The 19,702-nt window shown below is 62.1% G+C and overlaps 6 protein-coding genes across 6 annotated transcripts; 3 read left to right on the forward strand and 3 right to left on the reverse strand.

The window, feature by feature from the left end:
* Positions 1-1,244: 1,244 nt before the first annotated feature.
* Positions 1,245-6,211, reverse strand: RHTO_05090 (eukaryotic translation initiation factor 3 subunit CLU1/TIF31; the record flags this gene model as incomplete). Its single annotated transcript, XM_016418753.1, has 6 exons — positions 1,245-1,331; positions 1,390-3,659; positions 3,717-5,189; positions 5,246-5,458; positions 5,517-5,969; positions 6,112-6,211. 6 exons carry the CDS (start codon positions 6,209-6,211, stop codon positions 1,245-1,247), a joined length of 4,596 nt encoding a protein of 1,531 aa, XP_016276029.1.
* A 291-nt stretch (positions 6,212-6,502) lies between these two features.
* Positions 6,503-9,557, reverse strand: RHTO_05091 (zinc finger, PHD-type protein; the record flags this gene model as incomplete). The annotated part of the gene is made up of 6 exons (XM_016418754.1): positions 6,503-6,883; positions 6,950-7,767; positions 7,864-7,955; positions 8,011-8,033; positions 8,096-8,593; positions 8,658-9,557. The coding sequence occupies 6 exons, from the start codon at positions 9,555-9,557 to the stop codon at positions 6,503-6,505; spliced, it is 2,712 nt and encodes a 903-aa protein (XP_016276030.1).
* Positions 9,558-10,252: 695 nt separating this feature from the next.
* RHTO_05092 (pathogenesis associated protein pep2) lies at positions 10,253-11,377 on the forward strand (the record flags this gene model as incomplete). Its single annotated transcript, XM_016418755.1, has 7 exons — positions 10,253-10,399; positions 10,462-10,491; positions 10,561-10,574; positions 10,641-10,899; positions 10,970-10,984; positions 11,052-11,105; positions 11,171-11,377. 7 exons carry the CDS (start codon positions 10,253-10,255, stop codon positions 11,375-11,377), a joined length of 726 nt encoding a protein of 241 aa, XP_016276031.1.
* A 1,129-nt stretch (positions 11,378-12,506) lies between these two features.
* Positions 12,507-15,498, forward strand: RHTO_05093 (MFS transporter; the record flags this gene model as incomplete). Its single annotated transcript, XM_016418756.1, has 18 exons — positions 12,507-12,762; positions 12,919-12,974; positions 13,033-13,098; positions 13,163-13,179; positions 13,235-13,363; positions 13,431-13,468; positions 13,528-13,610; positions 13,670-13,702; positions 13,768-13,782; positions 13,846-13,892; positions 13,949-14,413; positions 14,480-14,506; positions 14,589-14,610; positions 14,670-14,843; positions 14,904-15,021; positions 15,083-15,198; positions 15,259-15,352; positions 15,416-15,498. The coding sequence occupies 18 exons, from the start codon at positions 12,507-12,509 to the stop codon at positions 15,496-15,498; spliced, it is 1,839 nt and encodes a 612-aa protein (XP_016276032.1).
* Positions 15,499-15,901: 403 nt separating this feature from the next.
* On the forward strand, positions 15,902-17,209 carry RHTO_05094 (zinc-binding oxidoreductase CipB; the record flags this gene model as incomplete). The annotated part of the gene is made up of 5 exons (XM_016418757.1): positions 15,902-16,003; positions 16,066-16,101; positions 16,165-16,286; positions 16,349-16,932; positions 16,995-17,209. 5 exons carry the CDS (start codon positions 15,902-15,904, stop codon positions 17,207-17,209), a joined length of 1,059 nt encoding a protein of 352 aa, XP_016276033.1.
* Positions 17,210-17,495: 286 nt separating this feature from the next.
* On the reverse strand, positions 17,496-19,103 carry RHTO_05095 (Cold-shock protein, DNA-binding domain containing protein; the record flags this gene model as incomplete). The annotated part of the gene is made up of 6 exons (XM_016418758.1): positions 17,496-17,635; positions 17,695-17,761; positions 17,880-17,944; positions 18,020-18,068; positions 18,130-18,988; positions 19,075-19,103. 6 exons carry the CDS (start codon positions 19,101-19,103, stop codon positions 17,496-17,498), a joined length of 1,209 nt encoding a protein of 402 aa, XP_016276034.1.
* Between the last annotated feature and the right edge of the window lie 599 nt (positions 19,104-19,702).

Raw genomic sequence — 19,702 nt, forward strand, 5'->3', positions numbered from 1 at the left:
CGCTTCCTCGGTGGGACGGCGTAGATTCAGCCTCGACTCGTGCACATGCAGCATGTAACGAGCCGAGCAGGAGGTGAGCCGCTTCGTCGCATCGCAAGTCCATGGAATCGAGAGAATCTTGTCAACACGAACGAGTCCAGCTCGAGTTCAGGTGCACTTCAAGCGGTTCCTCGTCAGCCAGCGCGAACGCAATCGTAGTCCCAGTGTCTGTCCACGCCATCCTGCACCTTGTCCGACCGAGCGAGTTCCGTCAAGTCGCGAGCAGGAGGAGCACACCGTGCAAGCCAGCCAGGCGGAGCGCGAGCAGCCGGAACAGCAGCGAGTGAGCAGACTGGCGAGCACAGCAAGCTGAGCGACAGAGTTAACTAGGGAGAACAAGGACGAGGAGACAAGGACCAAGGGAGCGAGCTGCGCCTCCCCTCGAATGTGAGTTCGCTGCACGTGACTGATTTGCTCCCCGCGTACAAAAGCTCGACAGCCAAGTCGGTTGCTTGTTCTCTTTCCTTAACGCATAACAAGCACGGCCCATTCAAAAAGCACGTAGCCTACTCGAGACCCAGGCGCAGCTTGCTCTGCAGCCCAGTCCATGATTCGCTACGCCGTCTACGCGGGCCGGAGAACGAGGGAGAGGGGACTTGGGTGCGGCGCTTCCTCACTGCCCGGGCGGGGCTCACACGCCTCCAGCCTGTCGTGCGTGGAACGAGTCGCAATGTCCCGTCGTACACGCAGCAGCAGCGCGGGACTCGTGGGACTGGGGAAGGCGGAAAGGGGACTTGCGGTCGGGGGAGGAGGACAAGGGCGTTGGGCTGGCCCTTCACGCTGGGACGGGATGGACGCAGAGGCAGCAGGCGTGCAACGCAGGTTTATCGACAATTCTGTGAACGCGGCGGGCGGCTCGAGAGAAACAGCGCTTCCTCCCCTTCTCTCGCTCTCGACTTCCAACTTCGTTTGCTTCAGCCCTCTCGAGCGACAACAGCGACTAGGAGCGAAACGTCTACGTTGTTGCAGTCGATCTGCAGCTTTTGGGATCCAGAGATCGTCAAGGGGAGTGGAGCGGTGAGGGGAGATAGAAAGACAGGAATGCTCATGCGGGTCCTGGAGGCAGAATAGACAGGCAGAGAGGCGGTTCCGATGCTGCGTAAGGGGGTAGAGGGTGTTGGTACAGTTGCAAGTCAGGAACGATGGTATGGAACGACGAGATGCGACGCGGAAGGCGAATGGTGCGGGTCTAGGGCGAGGCAGTTTTAAGGCGACGTCTTGCGTTTGCGCGACTTGGAGGACGACGACGAGCCCTGAATGTAGTTGACGAGGTCGTCGACGCTCAAGTCGGCCTGCAAAGGGGACAATCAGCGTACGTAGAGGAGAGAGCAAGAACGAGACGAGACGGACCTTCTCGCCGTGTGTTCGCTGCCGCTGCGCACTCGTGCTCGCGCCATTAACCTGCTGCCTGAGCACGCCGCTGAGGGGCGACGTCGAAGCCGATGCGCCAGTGAGGCGAGCTCCGCCGATGCGACGACTGCCTCCGACGGCGGGAAGAGCCTTCTTCAGGCGCTCCTCGCGGGCGGCCTGCTCGCGTGCCTCGTGCGCGACAGCAGCCTCAACCATCTGAATGAACTGTGTCGCCTCGGTGATCTCCTTGGCGCCCTCGGCGAGGTGCTTTGAGAGGATCTCCTTGGCCAGCTTCATGTGCTCGAGCGCGGACGGGAGGTCCTGCGACATGGCGTACGACTGTCCGAGCGTGTACTCGGCCTGGCCGACCGCGACCGACTCGGCGCCATAGACGAGCTCGGCGAGCTTGCGTGTCTCCTTCTGCAGCGGGATGGCCGCCTCGGCTCCAAACTTGGCCTGGACCATCGCCGCGGCGTTGTTGAGGAGGGTGACGAGCTGCGGGTGCTTCGGGCCGTAGGCGGCGACGTAGAGGTTCATCGCGTGTTTCGTGAGCGTGAGGGCGAGCTCCGAGTTGCCCGCAGCCTGCTCGAGCAAGCCGAGGTCGGAGAACTGGGTGATGGCGTCTGCCGAATCGACGCCGTTCGTGCGTTCCGAGATGACGATCGACTGGCGGACAAGGCGGACAGCCTGCTGGAGGTACGCCTCGGCCTCGGCGCGAGCCTGCTCGACGTCGGGAACGAGGAGCTCCTGAATCTGCTTCTCGTGCTGCTCGCGCTCAGCGGGCGAGAGGTCGGCAAGAGCGCTGGCGGCGAGCTCGTGCGTGCGCACGGTGTTGAGGACGCGCTGAGCGAGGTTGTGCCACATGATGCCGAGCGCGTGGAACTTGTCGGCGCCCTCGGCGTGGACGGGACCGAAGATCTGCTCGCAGATGTGGAGCGCGTCGTTGCAGACGGCTTCACCGACTTCGGCGTGACCATCTGCGATCGCACGCTGACCCTGGTAGAAGGTCTCCTCCACAAGCGACGAGCGGTGGTTGGTCGACTTGACGACGGGGCCGACGTTGAGGACGTCCTCCGGCGTGAAGGTGGTCGGTGCGCCGCGAGCTTTGGGCTTGTCGTCGACATCAGCCTTGGCCTTCTTGCTCTTCTTGCCCTTCTTCGACGATGAGGCGGCAGGCTCGCTGTCGGACGAGGTAGAGACACCGTTGACGTGCGGCTCGGAGGAGTCGGCCTGCGCGCCAGCGAAGTCGTACTTGCGGGCGACGAGTTGGACGCCGACGCGGAGGGAGAGCTCGCGTGCGACCTTGTTCTTGAGCATCTGCTCATCGAACCAGGACTCGTACAACTGGTGACGGAAGCGAGCGGCGACTTCCTTGACGAGGTCTGCGCGGAGAGAGGCGGGAGAGAGGTCGGTCCAGGACCGGTCGACCTGCGAGCCGAGCGGAAGGTCGATGGGCTCAGCGACGGGCGACGTGTTGAAGGCGGCGCCGAGGAGGCAGTTGTAGAAGTGCGCGACGATGGCTGCCTCGTCGTAAGCCTCGGCGGAACGGAGGAGGCGGTTGAGGATGTGCTTGGCGGCGCGAATGACCATCTCGTGCTGGAGTGTGCTCTTGAGGAGACTGAGCGTGAAGGCCGCCTCGTCCTTGGTCGTCGACTTGCCAACCTCGATCTTGTCGGCGCCCTGGTCGATCTTGTCGACGAGGAGACCGAGGTAGCGCATGTTGATGCCCTTGCGGTGCAGCGTCTTGGTGATGAGGAAGCCGTCGGTGACGATGAAGGTGTTCGCCGCAGCCTCGACGAGGAACTCGTCAAGAACAACGTCGCGGAGGTACTGGCTGGCGAGGCGTACGTTCTTGGTCGACTCGTCTTCGGGGTCGTAGATGACGAGCTGCTCGCCCGATTCGGTCGGCTTGCGCTCGACAAACGCGTCGGGGTCGAAGTTGAGAACAAAGTCGTCGGCGTTGATGACGGACGTCGTGGGCGCCTTGGCCGGCTTGGCCTCGTCGTCCTGCGGCGCCTCCTCGCCTTGAGTAGGAGTCTCGGTGGACGCGGCCTCCTTCAGCTCCGCCTCGACCGACTTCTGCTCCTCCTCAACCTTGGCGCGGGTCTCCGCGACCTTGACCTCGAGCCACTTCTGCAGCTTCGACTCGCGGTACGCCTCGAGGAGCTCGGGGCGGAGGAGGACGACGCGGTGAGGGTATTCGACCGAGGTCGAGTCGTCGGCCTTGACGTTCTTCTCGAGGAACTCGACGTCGACACACTGCAAGCGGGCTGGAGAGGCAGGAACATAATCAGCAGAGAACCAAAAGACGAGGGAGCGCAACGCACAGCAGTCGATGAAGTAGCTCCTGCCGTCAGTCGCGGCGATGCCGTGCATGTCGCTCGCCGTGTAAAGCCGGGTGACCTTGCCTTCCTCGTTCTTGACGTCGTGCTCGGCAAAGCGCATCTGCTTCGCGACCTTCTTGGCGAGCGTCTCGTGGAAGTAAGCCGACGCGCGAACCTTCGAGTCGGGCTTCTCGGGGTCGGCCGCGCCGTAGACGATGCGGAAGGCGGACGTAGGCGGGTAATCGTCCTTGTTCGGGGTCGTCTCGGCCGGGAAAGGCTTGTCGGACTCGATGGCCTTCTTCGCAGCCTCCTTGGCCGACTCGTCGCCGGCAGGGTAGGTCGTCGGCACCTTCTCGCCCTTCTCGTCGCCAGCGAGCGAGACCTCAGCCTCGCCGTCCCGAGCGGTCTTGAACAGGCCGGGAATGAGGCTCTGGCAGATCCAGCGAGTGCCGCGGAAGTCGACAAGGAGGGTCTGCATGACGCTGAGACCGTCGATGTCGAGGCGCTCGAGGATCTCGATACCGCGAAGGTCCTTGCCCGCGGCGTAACGACTTGCTTCGTCGCCGCCGAGGTGCGTGTGCATGCCGGTCGCGTCCTCAGCCTTGGTGTAGAGGAGGTTGTTGTGGATGAAAGTGTGCGCAGCTGGCGCCTCGTTCGGGTTGAGAGGCTGGACGTCGCCGCGAGCAATCGCCATCGCTCCGCGAGTAGCAGCAGCAACAAATTCGGCCTGCGTCCGGCAGATGAGACGCTCGCGGAGGAGGCGCTCGTTGACGTTCGAGCGAGGAAGATCGAGGTACTGGGCAAACTCGTCGTTCCAGTCGCGTGCGGCGGGGAGCTGGTCGGCGGTGGTGGACGAGGTGAGGAGGTAGGCGGCCTGGGTGCGGAAGGGGTCTGCGACGTGTTGAGGCGCTTTGACGAGGTATGGCGCAGCGGGGATCGTGTGGGTGATGGCCAGCGCGCCGACGAGGTCCGACTGGCTCAAGTCGGTGCGAGACGACTTGGCGATGAGAGAAGAGAGATTCTTGCGGAAGGAAGGCGAGATGTCGGCGAGGAGCTCGAAAAGCGAGTGGTATGCGCCAGCGTGGACGCCCTTGGGAAGGACGGCACGTGGAGACGGGTCGAAAGTCGCGTTCGTCGACTTGGAGACCCAGAATCCGTTGGTCGCGCCAGTGATGGTGTACTGCTCGCTTTCGAGCGTCTGGATGGTGAGGTAGACGAGGTCGCCGCGGAGACGGCGGGGGTGAGGGGGTGGACTCCAGGGAGAAACACCGAGGGATTTGAGGCAGGGGGAGGTGGCGGCGAGGGAAGAGGCAGAGGAGAGGTGGGTAAGGTAGTTGTCGGCCTTGAGGTCATCGATAGTCCAGCCGGAGAAGGGGTGAGTCGAGGATTCGGGTTGCGCAGCGGAAGACGTCGAGGCCGGCTCAGCAGCAGCCTTCTCTGCCTTCTTGCTCGCCTTGCCCTTCTTGCCCTTGGAAGCTACGGACGAGCTATGTCAGCATCGCGAAAAGACAGGTCCATGAGTGCGCACTCACCCTTCTCGTCCTGCTCCTCCTCCTGCGAGACAGCCTTCTCCTGCTCAACCTCGTTCTTTCCGCAGACCGAAGCGTAAAGCGTTGAGCCAGCGCCGATCGCGAGCGAAGTAGGGTCGTAGTTGGTCGGGGTCGAGGCGAAAGGAGGGAGGTTGGAGAACAGGACGTCGCGAACCTTGAGGATATGTTGGTGCATCGAAGCCGAAGAGTAGGGGGCTGAGGGGGACGATGTCAGCTCTAAAGAACTGCAAGAATCCAGCTAGCCGCAACGCACTGAAGGTGACCTTGAGACCGCGCTTCTTGCCCTCCCAGAACTCGGGCTCGGCGCCAAAGACGGCCGTCAAGTCGGCAAAGTCGCCCAAGACGCCCTCCTTCGTCAGGCTCCACGCCGTCGGATCGACCTCGCCAGCCGCAAGAGGCTTGCGTTCGGGCGGCGAGAGTGCCTTCCACTCTCCGAACTGCTTCGCCTGCTCCTCGCCCTCCTTGACCTCGCCTCCCTCGACCTCCTCGGCGTAGCACGGGGCAAGCGAGAATGCGCCGAGCCAGAAGCCCTCGGGTGCGTCGGTAATGATGGTGCGGAGGTCGTGGATCGCATCGGAGAGAGCGATCGGCAGGGGAAGCTCGAGGAGACCGTCTGCCGTCTTCTTTGCGGGCGACGTCGGGAGGCTCAGGAATTGCTGAGAGGGCACAAGGAGCGTCACCTCGACGGCCGCGGGCTCGGAAGCTGCTGTCGTCGAGTCGGGCGACCCGGCATCAGATGAGAGGAGAAGGATCCGGCGTCGACGGGCGGCGACAAGGGTAGGCGGACATGCAGGGCAGACTGGTCAGCTTGAGCACTCTCTGCAAGACTTTTGGCGCTGTGCACGCACCTTGGTCTGCCTGCTCGGCGCCGACAGCGTCTCCTGCCTGCAGCTGCTGAATCTCGGCATCGGGTGCGCTCGCCGCTGCGTCGGTGGAAGGACTGGCCATGGTCGGCGAGTCTGACGGTAGCAAAGCGGTGGACTGGCCCAGCAAGCTAGTCCAACCAGGCAATCTGCGAGAAGCGTCTTGACGAGTTCCGCGACTTCACTTTTCTCGAAAACCGGCTTCGCCCGTCGTCAGCAGAAAGGCGCCGGAGCGAGTCTGTGTACTGCTTGACATGCTCACTGACCCAGCCAGACAGGTGCGGCAACCCCTGCAGCGAAAGCCAAATGTCCACTTGACTCGCCTTTCCTCCTCGCAGAATCGAACAGAGCGCATATGATCGCGTTGCAGTGCGTTTTACCTGCCCTTCCTGTACGCCGCAATCTCTGCGCGCGAGAGAAAGGGCAGCAGCTCAGGCGGGATCTCTACCTCGCCGCCCGGTCCTCCTCCGCCATCAGCCGACTCTCGGCTGCTCTTCGACCCGTTCGCGCGCCCGCCTCCCCTGACGCCGTTCGTGCCCGCTCCCAGACTGGGACTCCGCTGTCGAGGACGCCGCCTCGCCCGCTCCTCCTCCTGCTCCTCCTCGCGCTCGATCATGAAGTCCTCGATCGGGATGAGCTGCGATGGCGGACAGGTGCGCGAGCGGTTCGCGCGACGGAAGGAGACGATCGAGTCGTGTGTCGCGAGCTGGTTCGAAAGCGAAGTCGACAGGAGGTTGACGCGTTCGAGGCGGCGGTTCTGCTCGAATGCAGGGTAGTCAGCCGGGTCAGTTCCGGCAGTAGAAGGAAACGGCCTGCCACGCACCAGCACAGCCTTCTCCACCGCAAAGTCCGCCTCTCGCACCTTCTGCCAGCCGCCATGTCGCTCGCACCTCTTCCTCGTCTCGAGACACACACCCTCGAGGTCTCCCAGCGCCATCTCGAGGACCTTCTCCGCCTCGCCCTTCGCCTGCGCATCAAGCAACTCGGTCCCGAACGGCGAGGCCAGAAAGTCCCGCCAGGCCGCGTCGTCGTACACGAGTCGGACGTCGAGACCGCACTGCGCGTCCGGGAGCGAAGTCGCCGCGACGGGACCCTTCTTCTTCCCTCCGGCTCGCCTTCGGTCCTTCCTACTCTTCCCGCCCTGCGTCGACATCGGCGTCGCAGCATTCAAGTCGATCCCGGCCGAGGCCATCTCGTCCGCCGTGGCCTGACACAGCGCTTCCCACCGCTTCACGGCGACGGTCAAGTACCGCAAACGCTTGTCGACGAGCTCGATCGTCTCCTCGAGCTTGAAGCGGCGTGAAGCTGCCTCGGCGAGTTTGGCGACCAGCTGGGCGCGAACCTGCGCATCCGAGGCGTCCTGTCGCGCGAAAGACGCCGCCCGTCTCGCCTCTTCATGATTCGACGCATCCATCGCATCAGGTTTGACCTCGACCACCTCAGCCTCCTTCCTCCTTGCGCCGCTGACCTTGTCCCAGAACGCTTCGGGCGCGATACCCGTGTCGAGCTGGAGGAGGTCAAGGCGGGAAGAGACAACATAGATGCCGCAATAGTCGGAGCAGTACTTGGAGAGCGGGACGGCGGGGTGGCGGCAGGTCGGGCGGGCGCAGCAGGGTTTCCAGGTTGTGCGATCGAGAGAGGCTGCAGGGACGGACTTGTCAGACGATACCTCTGGACGTACTGGCGCGCTGGCGAGCGCTACGCGCAGCGAGCTGAATCCCGAAGTGACCGACTCACTGGCTGAGCACTTCGGGCAGATGAAGACGTCGACGAGTTCGACCGAGTCCTCGCTGATCCCGACGCAGTCGACATGGTACCATTCCTCGCATCTGCGGCGCAGTCTCGTCAGTTTGCGCTTTAAGCAGAGGATAGACGCGTGCGCACTTGTCGCAAGCGATCATCAAGCGCTGCGAGCGAGAGAAGGAATGTCAGCGAGAGCAAGTCGTAGAACAGTGTGAACAGCACGCACCTCGGGGTCGTACAGCTCCTTACAGACGCAGTACAATCTGTCATCCTCCTCTTCACCCTCATCCTCCTCCTTCCCCCGCTTATCCCGTTTTCCCCTCCTCTGAGCAGCCAACTGCGCCCGCCTCTGCCTCTCTCTCTTCCTCGTCTCCTCATCTTCCTCCGACGACGAGTCATCCACAATTGTACCTCCAGGCCCTTTCCGTCTAGGCGGGACGTAGAGTTCAAAAGGGTCTGGGAGGACGCGGTGAGGAATCGAGGGAGAAAGACGGGGATGGTGGTATTCCGAAGGCGAGATCGGCGGGAGAAGCGGGACGGGCGGTTCTTGGATTGCTGAGACGCTTTGCGAGTCGGGGTGGACTTCGTTGGCGAGGTTGCTGGATGGAGCGGGGGAGGGTGCAGGAGATGGAGCGGACGAGGTCAGGTGGGCGGGGCGAGGTTTTGGCTTGGTCGAACCGGGGCGAGAGCGAGGTTTCGGTGCAGGTGGCGAGCGAGCCTGAGCCTGCGATGATTGAGGTGAATGTCTATCTCGAGTTGACGTTGTGAGCGAGAGTGAGGAGGCGCACCTTCAAAGCTGCGACCGTTCCGGCCTCATCACCGCTCGCCAGGATGTCCACATCTACATCCTCCTCCATAGCAGCCTTTCCCTTCCCCTTGTCAGCGCCCTGTCGCCGCTTGCCCTCGTCGTCCGAGTCTGGCACGACCGAAGCCACCGAGACTGGCGACGCTCCGCGCGCAACAGGTGGTACCATACCAGCTCCGAATGCCGTGTGTAACCCAAGCATCGCCGGATTGACCGCGTCCAAGGCTGAATTCGCCTGCATCGGTGGTTCCGCAGGTCGAAGGAGGAACGCCGACGGACTCGCACCGGCCGACCCCGCGTATCCGTCTCCCACAGTCAACGCAGGCGAGTCGGGCGCGCTCGTCGAGGCGTTCAGGAAGTCGAACGACATGCGAGATGGGGAGGATTGTGGAGCTGCCGTCGAGGTGGATGGCGCAGCGGCGCTTGTGGAGGGGTCGGCTGGGAACTCGTCGGGGTTCAGCAGGTTGGAGAAGTTCATGGCGGACCAGCCAAGCGCTCTCCTGCTGCTTGAGCCGGGAGCGAGCGAGTTGACGGACGCGAACGAGCGAGAGGGCGACGCGAGTCGACGACGACGCGGCTTTCGGTGGGCTGAACGGTCTGCACGATGCTCTCGTGGACTGTGATGGACTGGGCAACCGTACGATCCATTCCAAGGCGAGGCGAGCACCACGATACCCTCCTCCTCGACCCGCGCAAGTCCCCCCTGCGCCTGCCCCCGTCCACCGAGTCCCGCGCTGTTGCTGCGTGTACGACGGGACATTGCGACCCGTTCCACGCACGACAGGCTGCAGGCGTGTGAGCCGCGCCCGGGCAGTGAGGAAGCGCCGCACCCAAGTCCCCTCTCCCTCGTTCTCCGGCCCGCGTAGACGGCGTAGCGAATCATGGACTGGGCTGCAGAACGAGCTGCGCCTGGTCTCGAGTAGGCTACGTGCTTTTTGAATGGGCCGTGCTTGTTATGCGTTAAGGAAAGAGGACAAGTGAACGACTTGGCGGTCGAGCTTTTGTACGCGCGAGCAAATTAGTCACGTGCAGCGAATTCACACTCGAGGGGAGGCGCAGCTCCCTCCCTCGGCCCTCGTCCTCGTCCTTGTTCTCCCTCGCTCACTGTGTCGCTCACCTTGCTGTATTCGCAAGTCTGCTCACTCGCTGCTGTTCCCGCTGCTCCTGCTCGTCTTGCTCGGCCTGGCTGGCTTGGACGGTGTGATCCTCCTGCTCTCGCCTTGACGAATTCGCGAGGCAGGACACAGACGCGAGATCGGCGAACGGAGGGGCACTGGGATGACGACTGCGTTCTCACTGGCTGACGAGCACTCGCTTGAAGTGCACCTGAACTCGAGCTGGACTCGTTCGTATTGACGACGCTCTCGCGATCCCCTCGTTCTCGCCGTTGCTGGACTTGCGATGCGGCGAAACGGCTCACCTTCTGCTCGACTCGTTGCTTGCTGCATGCGCATGATTCAAGGCTGAAGTCTACGCCGTCCCACCGAGAAAGCGGGGTCACTCCGCCTCCTCTTCTCCTCCCTCACTTCCCTGTTGGTCTCTCTCGCTTCCCTCGCTCGACTCGACTACATCTCCACCATGTCCACCCCCTTCGGCGCCCAAGTCCCGTCTCCGACCACGACCAAGCTCTTCAACGGTCCGGACAAGGACAAGCTCGACCGCCTCGCCATCCGCGAGATTTGCGAGGGCTGGCCGTGCCACCGCGATGCGAGGAACTGGAGGGCGGTGCGTTCCAAGTTTCTTCTGGTTGCTCCGGAGGCGCTGAGCTGACGAGGGTGCGGAGACAGTACCGCTCGATGTTCACGGACGACGCTCAGGTGCGTTCTCGCTTTCGTCTGCCTCTCGTCCCGGAGCAGCTTACTGACGGCCCGAACACGCTCCTGCAGGTCTTCACCACCTGGTCCGTCCCCTCTCGTGCTCCGGAACGACGCCTCGAATTCACACTCCATGCTCGCTCGTCTCGCAGGTCCGCCGGCAAGTCCATCGACGACTTTATCTCGGCCTCGATCGCCGGCTTCAATCGCGGCGAGCGCATCATGCACGCCGCGATGGGCTGCTCGGTCGAGCTCGGCGCCAACTCGAAGCGCGCTGTCGGGATCCTCAAGACGTGCATCGACCAGCGCTTTGAGCTTGAGGGTGAGAAGGGCGGGAAGGTCGAGGTCGACGCGCAGTGCCTCAACAGGTTCTGCTTCTTCTGCGAGAAGAACGAGGAGGGCGAGTGGAAGGTTCGTTCCCGTCCGTTTGCCTCCGTCGGGAACGGAGCTGACTTTCGGCGTGCGCCCTTGCTCGCTCCAGGTCGCCTACTACAAGGTGCTTCGTCGTTCTCCGTTCGCTGTCGCGCCGAAGCTGACCTTGCTTGCCCTGGCTCTCCTCGCAGGTCATCTACGAGAAAGACAGGCTCATCCCCGTCGACCCGCGCAAGCTCCCCAAGGTGCGCTCGCCTGCCCCGTCTCTTGTCACTCACCCGCGGCTCCACGCTCGCTCTTCGCCGCACAGATCGACGACGCCCTCCTCTCTCGCTTCCCCTACGGCTACCGCTACCTCGGCTACTGCCAGTCGCTCCTCGGCCACGACGTCATGCTCGACCTCCCTATCGCCTCGGGACCGGAGCACGAGAAGCTCTACGAAGCGATGAGGGCTTGGACGGAACAGGGAGCGGACAGGAGGAGGATGGACGACCTCTTGCGCGTCAAGAGGGCTTAGGGTCCGGAAGACGGGGAGAGGAGTAGAGGATGGACTGCTTGCATCGCTTGGGACTCGCTTACGCATCGTGACCAGTTGTTCAAGGAGTGAGAGTTCCCGTTTCGTCTACCGCTTGCTTCCTCCCTCGTTCTCCCGCTTGATGTATTCTACCACGTTCAATAGACTCGCTACCACGTCCTCGCTTCGCAGATTCCTCTCGTCGTCCTGATAGCTCGCTCGAGCGTGTTGTTCGTCGAAGGAGCAGGCTTTGCAGGCCTGCCTTGCGAGGCGCTTCGTAGTCCCTGCGTCCCGCCATGTCAGCTCGGAACCTCACGAAAGAGACAAATACCACGCACGACTCAAACTCATCGCCGACCACCAACACTTCGCTCGGCGAGAGCTCCGCCTCCCCTGCTGTCGTCGACGTCTCCCTTGCGTCTCCCTTCCTCCTCTCTCTCTCCCTTCTTCTTTCGCTCACTGCCGTCAACTCGCGCCGTCCAACAGCGACTGTGTCGAGCTCCCTTGACGTCTGCGTTAGCCTTCTGGCGGAACAGCTCGACGCTGACCTTCCCAGGAGGAGTGGGTCGTTGGGCGGCGAGAGGGCGGCTCCAACGTCGAATTCCGCCGTTACCGCGACTTTACTTGCATGCTAAAGTACGGAGAGACCTTGCAAAGATGTCAGCACTCGCATGTCATGGTCCGGCCCGCCAATTCCTCCCACCCTCGGTATCGCTCGAGCGGGCGGAGGTCGTTGCTGCGTTCTCCCACGACGCTCTCCCTTCGCTTCTTGTCTTCGCTTCCGACACTGCACTGCTCGAACGTCGACCGACGTGCTCGTCCTCCTTCGCCCCGATGGCCTCACTCGCTACTCGCTGCTGCTGCTCGCTCTTGGCTCCGTCCTCGGCGGACTCTTTCGGCGGACTCCTGACTGGCTGGCTTGCGACGCCCCGTCAAGTTACGCTGAGCTTTGTCAGACGGTGCACGCACCCGCGCGGTCACTCCGTGGACTTTTCCGCCGACGCCGCTTCCGACTCGACGCGCGTCTCTCCGAACGCCGCGAATCGAACCTCGCCCGCCTCTCTCGCTCTCTCTCTCTTCCTCAGTGCTGCTTGCACGGCATAACACACCCCAACGACACTCTCAGCCCACAATGGCCGACACGAAGACCGCAGCGACGGGCGAGGCAGACCACCCAGTTGTCGCTGAACTCGAGGCAACCCACCCATCGAGCGCCGACAACGCGCGCAGCTACGCCTCGAGCATCACCGCCGCACCCGCAGTAGACAAGACGCTCTCGACCGACTCGGACGCGCTCAGCAGGAAGGATGAGGGCGAGTTTGGGGCGGAGGACAAGGGGACGAAGACTCCGGAGGAGATCGAGCGCGAGAGCAAGTACTTGACCGGCAGTGCGTTCGCCTTCCCTTCTTCTAGGATACTTTTCCTACGTATACCGTCGCATCCGAAGGCGACCCGGCGAGGTTGGGCGACCGCTGACCCCTCCTCCTCTCGCCTCCTCGTTCGACCACACAACTTTCGCTGTTTTCGCCCGTAATGCTTCGCAGCCAAGCTCGTGCTGGTCTTTGTCGGCATGCTACTCTCGATCCTGCTCATCGCCCTCGTGCGTCCCTCCGCTCTTCCTCCTCGTCCCGGTTACTGACCCTCCTCACATCTACCAGGACCAAACGATTCTCGCTCCAGCTCTCCCAGTCATCGCATCCAAGTTCCAAGCGCTCGACCAGATTGTACGTCCTCGAACCTCCTCATCTCGCCAAGTCCTTTTCTGACCCTCCTCTCCGGAACTTCCAGGCATGGATCGCCTCCGCGTTCGTCTCCATTCTTTTGCTGGACTCGCAAAGACTGACTTGAAGTTGCGCGCAGCTACTTCCTCACCCAAACGGCCTTCCTCCTCCTCTACGGCCAGATCCTCACCCTCTTCGACAGGAAATGGACGTTCCTCTTTGCGATCCTGATCTTCGAGCTGGGCTCGCTGGTGTGTGCGGTGGCTAAGTGAGTCGCATACAGCATTGAGCATTGCGCTCTGAGGAGGGAGCTGACGCGGGACTTGACGAAACAGGAACGTCGACGTCCTCATCTTCGGCCGTGCTTTCGCCGGTTCGTTTCCTCCCTTACCGACGCCCTGGCGACGAGACTGACACGGACTCGTTGTACAGGCTGCGGCGCCGCCGGAATCTTCGTCTCCTGCCTCTCCATCATCGCCGAAGTGACCCGCCTCGAGGACCGGCCGAAGCTCTTCGTGCGTCTCGCCCTTCTCTCCCGCTTCTCGCCACGGTACTGATAAGCTGCATTTACCAGGGATTATTCGGCGCGGTATTCGCTTTGAGCAGTGTACGGTTTTTCCTTCTGCACATCCTCGCCTTCCCAACCATACTGACTCCTCCGTTCCGATCCAGGTGATTGGGCCTCTTGTATGTTTGAGCGCTCTTCCGCACTGAGTGAGACCAAGTCTGACTGTTTCACATCGCTGGCAGATGGGCGGCGCCTTCACCGACCACGTCTCGTGGCGCTGGTGCTTCTTGTGTGTTGCACCGTACTTCACTTCGTGCTCGACTCGCAACTAACGCTCGCTTGCAGTATCAATCTCCCAATCGGCGCCCTCACCGTCGTCGCCATCATGTTCATTCTCGGCCCGCAGCCTCCTCCCCCGATGACCGAAACCGTCGCCTCCTACACCGAGCGCAAGTTCAAGCGCTGGACTTTCGGTCTCTGGACTCCCCCTCGCACCTCGCTCGCGTTCCGCCTCTTCGCGCTCGATTATATCGGCACGGTCCTCATGATCGCCACGATCGCGTGTCTTGTCCTTGCGCTCCAGTGGGGAGGCGTCAAGTACGCCTGGCACGACGGACCGGTCGTCGCTACGCTCGTCGTCTTCGCCATCCTCGTTCCTACGGTCGTCCTCTTCGAGTGGAAGTTTGCAGGACCATCGAGGATCCTCCCCCTTGGATACTTTGTGGACCGTTCTCAGGCTGGAGCGTGCATGTGCGCGTTCTTCACCATGTTTGTACTCCTCGTCTCGACGTACTACTTGCCGACGTTCTAGTGAGTCCTGAGCGGTCCCTCTTGGTCGGTTCGAGAAGTCGAGACTGACGAGTTTGACCGGTACAGCCAAGCGACTCGCTTCCACTCGGCAACGTACGTTGCGACTCGCTCGTTTCGCTCATCTTCGTCGCTGCTGACAAACTCTCACTGACGACGCTCGCTTCCCTTTCGGCAGCAAGAGCGGTATCGACATCCTCGTTCGTCCTGCCTCCGTCTCTCTCTCTCTCCCTCGCACTGACGTCCCCTCCACTCGCAGCCCTTCATGCTCGGCGTAACGATCGCCGCCGGCGTTTGCGGCGCCCTAATCTCGACCTTTGGCTCCTACTGGCCCTTCCTCGTCTTCGGTCCGATCTTCAGCTGTATCGGGTCCGGGTTGTTGTACACGGTCGACGAGCACACGTCTTCGGCTAAGTTGATTGGGTTCCAGATCGTGCGTCCCCTCTCACCTTCTCAACGGTGGGCGCGAGCTGATGAGCAGCGCGACGAGCAGATCCTTGCGATTGGAGTTGGAGCGGTCCTTCAGAACACGATCATTGCTGTCCAGGCCGACTGCGACGACGAGACCGAAGTCCCGCAGAAGACCGCGCTCGTCACCTTCGCCCAGCTCGGTACGCTCCCTCCCCCTCTTATCGCACGAGAAGTCGAGCTGATGGAGCGAATGAAACGCAGTCGGCGGCACGATCGGTATCGCCATCGCCTCGTCCATCTTCGGCACCAAGCTCGGCTCGAGCCTGCACGAGTTTGCGCCCGAAGCGCCCTTCCAGCTCGTCCGTAACTCGGTCGAGGTGCGCTCCTTCCCCTTCGCGCCTCTCCCTTTCTTCCTAGCTGACGATGGTGTGGTGTAGGCTATCCCGACACTGCCGAAGGCGATGCAGCCGGGTGTTATTCATGCGTACACGACGGCGCTCAAGGACGTCTTCATCATCGGCGCCGCAGCCGGTGCGTCCACCAGTCCTTCCCTCCTCTTCCTCGCTCGTCCACTGACGCACCTCACGGTCGCAGGCGGTTTGACCTCCCTCTGCGCAATCCCGATTCGCAACCTGAGCGTCAAGGGCAAGAACATGGCCGGCGGAGGCGCCGCCTAACCGCGCCCTCCTCTGCCTCTCGCTCCGCTCCGTCCCTCTGCCGTGCTAGACGTCGACTCGAACTCGTCGACCCATACCCATACCATACACTTTTCGCTCGTTCGCACCCTCGCCTCGCATTCCGGTCAATCTTTTGTGCTTCCGTCGGTTCTTTCGTTGGATCCTCCTCCTCCCTCCACCCTCGCTCATTCGTTCGTTTGTTTGTTCTTCTTCCCGGTGTTACCAATACATCGCTCGTTCGCTCTCTGCATTTGCCAGCGTAATCGTAGACTTCCTCGTTGTATGCGCGCTCGATGTCCGAGCGAGGGACAACTCGGCCAGATCCTCGGACTTTGCTCAGCCTCTCTCTTCCTCTCCCTCTCCCTCTTTACTCTGCTTACAGTCTCGTCTAGACACGCTAGAGATGGTTCAGAACGCTGCTGCTCGGATCCCTGCCGCGAAGGCTCAGCTCGAGGTCAAGGACGCGCCGGTCGGAAAGGTGGAGGCGGGCCACTTGCTCGTCAAGGTGCGTCGTGTGGCGCTTGCTGGGCGCGAGGAGTGCTGATGAGACGTATTCGTGACGGACAGGTTCAAGCCGTCTCGATCCAGCCGGTCGACTGGAAGGTACGCCTCCTCCGCTCGAGGGAACCCTTCGCCTTGCTGACTGACTGTTATTCCGCCTCGCAGATCCAGGACTACGACTTTTTCGTCAAGAAGTACCCGTTCATTCTCGGGACTGATGTCGCGGGTGAGGTCGAGGAGGTTGGAGAGGGCGTGAAGAATGTCAAGAAGGGCAACCGGGTGCTTGCGTGGGTCTCCGCTCCTCCCTTTGCGCGAAGCGAGAAGATGGATACTGACGCAACGTTCGCAGCCACTGCAAGTCCCTCGCCACTGGCAATCCGGAACACTCGGCCTTCCAGAAGTTCGCGGTCGTTGACGCCCTCCTCGCTTCCAAGATCCCCTCGTCCGTCTCCTTCGAGCAAGCGACGGTCCTCCCTCTCGCGCTCTCGACTGCCGCTACTGGTCTCTATCAGTCCACCCACCTGAACCTCCCGCACCCCAAGCCCGACTCGCCCAACCCCGAAGGAAAGGGCAAGGTCATCCTCGTCTATGGTGGTTCGTCCTCCGTCGGCACCGCGGCGATCCAGCTCGCTGTGGCCTCCGGCTTGTCGGTTGTCACCACCTGCTCGCCGGCGAACTTCGACCTCGTCAAGTCCCTCGGCGCCGTCGCCGCGGTCGACTACAAATCCTCCTCCGTCACCGATGACCTCGTCAAGGCTATCGAGAAGGCCGGCAACGAGTTTGCAGGTGTGTACGATGCAATCTCCGAGAAGGGGTCATTCGAGATCTGCGGGGAGGTTGCGATGAAGGTGTTTGGGGGCAAGGGCAAGCACTACATCGCTGCGACGTTGCAGCCGCCTGAGAAGCTTCCTGGAGACGTCAAGTCTGCATGGGGTGCGTCTCTGCCTTTCTCTTTCTCTCTCCGAATAGCATCCTGATCATAATCTTGCGCGCAGTCTTCGCCCTCGACGTCGTCTCGAAGGACTCCAGCTCCGTCGCCCGCGCCGTCTACCACGACTTTGTCCCCCTCGCACTCGAGCGCGGCACGCTCAAGTGCAAGCCTGACCCGCTCGTGGCGGGCGAGGGGTTGAAGGACGTCCAGAAGGGTTTGGATGTGCAGAAGAAGGGCGTGAGCGCGAAGAAGGTTGTTGTGTCGGGCATTCAGATTTAGGTGGGCTGCTCGCAGAGCGGAAGACGAATGCAAAGGCCTTTGAAGTGCATGCGGTGGCTCAGTTGGTTGTGGGGAGACGCTCGCAGCGGACGCTCGAGATTGCGAAGGTCTTCAGGAGGAGACTCACCGCTCTCCAGCTCCTCCGGCTCCCGTTGTGTCCAACCGGCTGCCCTCGTCGCGAAAGGCACTGCTCGAAGTGCACGGAGAACGACAGCACAGCTACCAGACTCTGAGAACACTTTCCTCCCTCCTCCGCCTCTTCCCTCAACCTCCCTTCCTACATCCCTCACATTCGCCCGCTCGTCAGCGCTCGCTCCTTCATAGCCGCCCGGATCTGCGGACACCCCTCGCCGTCCTGCATCTTCCCGACGGATTTGTCGAACGCTGCGGCCTGCGCTGGATTGGCCAGGCCTTGCAAGGGCGCGCCTGTGGGTCGTCGCCGACGTTAGCGGGGAGTCAGTCAAAAGGGAGGAAGGGGGGCGCACCGTTCTCGCCTTTGATACGGAAGGCTTGGAGCTTGCCGTTCGACAGCTTCGTCAAGACGTACTCGACCTGCGAGCGATGAAGCGCGAAACGGTGTCAGCGGCGGCTCACAGCATGCGGGACACCAGAAGACGACAGAGAACGCCGGCGAGGGGAGTGAAGCATCGAAGGAACGAGGCAAACGCACCCTCTCGCCCGGAGCGAGACAGCGGAAGCCGCGCTTTTGATCAACACCCGTGTAGTGTGCGAAGACTGCGTCACGACAAGAGTGTCAGACCACTGAGCGCTGCAGCTTACGGAAGAAGCGAGACCCGGAGGAAGACGCACCGTCCAGCTTGATCTCCTGGTTGTGGTCGTCAACGATGAAACCGAAGCCCTGTCCATCCTCATCTGGTCAGCGAGCGTCTCGAGCGAGCAAAGAAGATCCGGGAACGCACCTTCTCGACGTCGAAGAACTTGCAAGTCCCAGTCGACCAGAACGCCTCGCCTTCCTCGAGGAGCTGCGAGGCGGTCTTGCCTGTTGTGCTGAGAGCGGGAGGGGCGGGAGTTGCGGCGACTGGGGGAGAGGGGAGAGGAGGCGGAGGGAGCGGGAAGTTCGAAGGCGAAAAGGGAGGAGGAGTGGTGAAGCCAAAGCCTGGGGCAGGGTGGTAAAGCGGGAAAGGAGCAGGACTTGGGACATAAGCAGGCTGATAAGGCACAGGAGGAGAAAATGAGAAGGAGAAAGACGGAGGGCTGAAGCCAAAGGGCGGACTGGGAGGGAAGTAGCCCAAGTCTGGCGAGTATGAAGGAGGAGCGCGAGAAGAGATGGGATAGATCAATGGAGAAGACTCGTACAAGCCGAGACCAGACAGTGGAAAGCAGGCCTGAGACGGAGCGAACCCAGCCAGAGCCGGATCGACTTGCCAGCCGCCTTCGAACGGATTCTGAGGAGGAGGCGAATACGGCTGGAACTCGTGCTGCCACACAGGCGGAGAATACGGTGTAGCATCGCCCACGTCAGGATAGCTGTCAAAGTAGACGAGCGGCGAGACGACACTCTGGAAGCCTTGTAGCCCAGTCGGGCGAGGCGAAGGAAGAGGAGAAGCAGGAACCGTCAGTCCCGCCGCCTGCGTCTTGAAGGCGTCAGGGAGGAAGCAGCTGCTGGGCAACGGAGGCGACAAGTCGAGTGGGGGAGTCGGACTGCGAGATCCGGCGAGCGAGTGACGGCGGGTGCGAGTGGGAGTTGCGGACTCGGACGAGGGAGGAGAGGGATGGGCGTCGAAGGGCAAGTCGAAGCCGGTTGAGGTCTTCGGGGAGCTGTGGGAGTGCAGGACGTCCGGGCGATGTCAGCGTCGACACCACGGACGAGCAGAGCGAGCGACGGGGCAGCGGAGAAGACGAACCTGTACGAGGCAGAGCGAGTGCGGGTCATCGTCGTAGCGGGTGCGGGCGTCAGTAGACGATGCGACTCGACGTTGCGAGTGGTGTGAAGGAGAAAGAGAGGCAAAGAGCGACGTCGAGCGCACGTCGTCCCGCCTCGTCGAGTTTCGACTGGTTCACACTGCGGTGCGCGGTGACTTGGCTGGGGAACAGGGGCAGCGTAGCATGCGAAGCTCTGCAGCGTCGAGACGAGCTGGATCCAAGGTGAGCGAACTCGAGTGCGAGCTTGCTGAACGAGCGAAGCAGACCTTCTCTTCCTCCTCGTCCTCCGGGTCGCCTTCCTCTCCTTGCGGCTCTTCGTCAGAAAACTGCCTCACAAACCTCTCAGAGAGGAATTGGAGACTTCTAGCTAGCGAGACAGCCCAAGGCCGCCCGAGTCAGCGTCCACGACTTTGCACCTCGCAGCGACAAGGTCCCGTTCTTTGCTCGCACTCTCGCTCAAACGCCGACACTCTCTCACACGAGGACGACGCGCGCGTATGGAGTCAAACCGAATTGCACACGGAACGGGGGAGTAACCTTGAGGAGTCCTAGGCAGCAAGGAGAGAGAGAACAACACGCTCGGGGGGAGGGGGATCAAGCGATGACGAC

Source organism: Rhodotorula toruloides, assembly GCF_000320785.1.
Source record: "Rhodotorula toruloides NP11 unplaced genomic scaffold Scaffold3, whole genome shotgun sequence".
NCBI classification, from domain to species: Eukaryota; Fungi; Basidiomycota; class Microbotryomycetes; order Sporidiobolales; family Sporidiobolaceae; genus Rhodotorula; species Rhodotorula toruloides.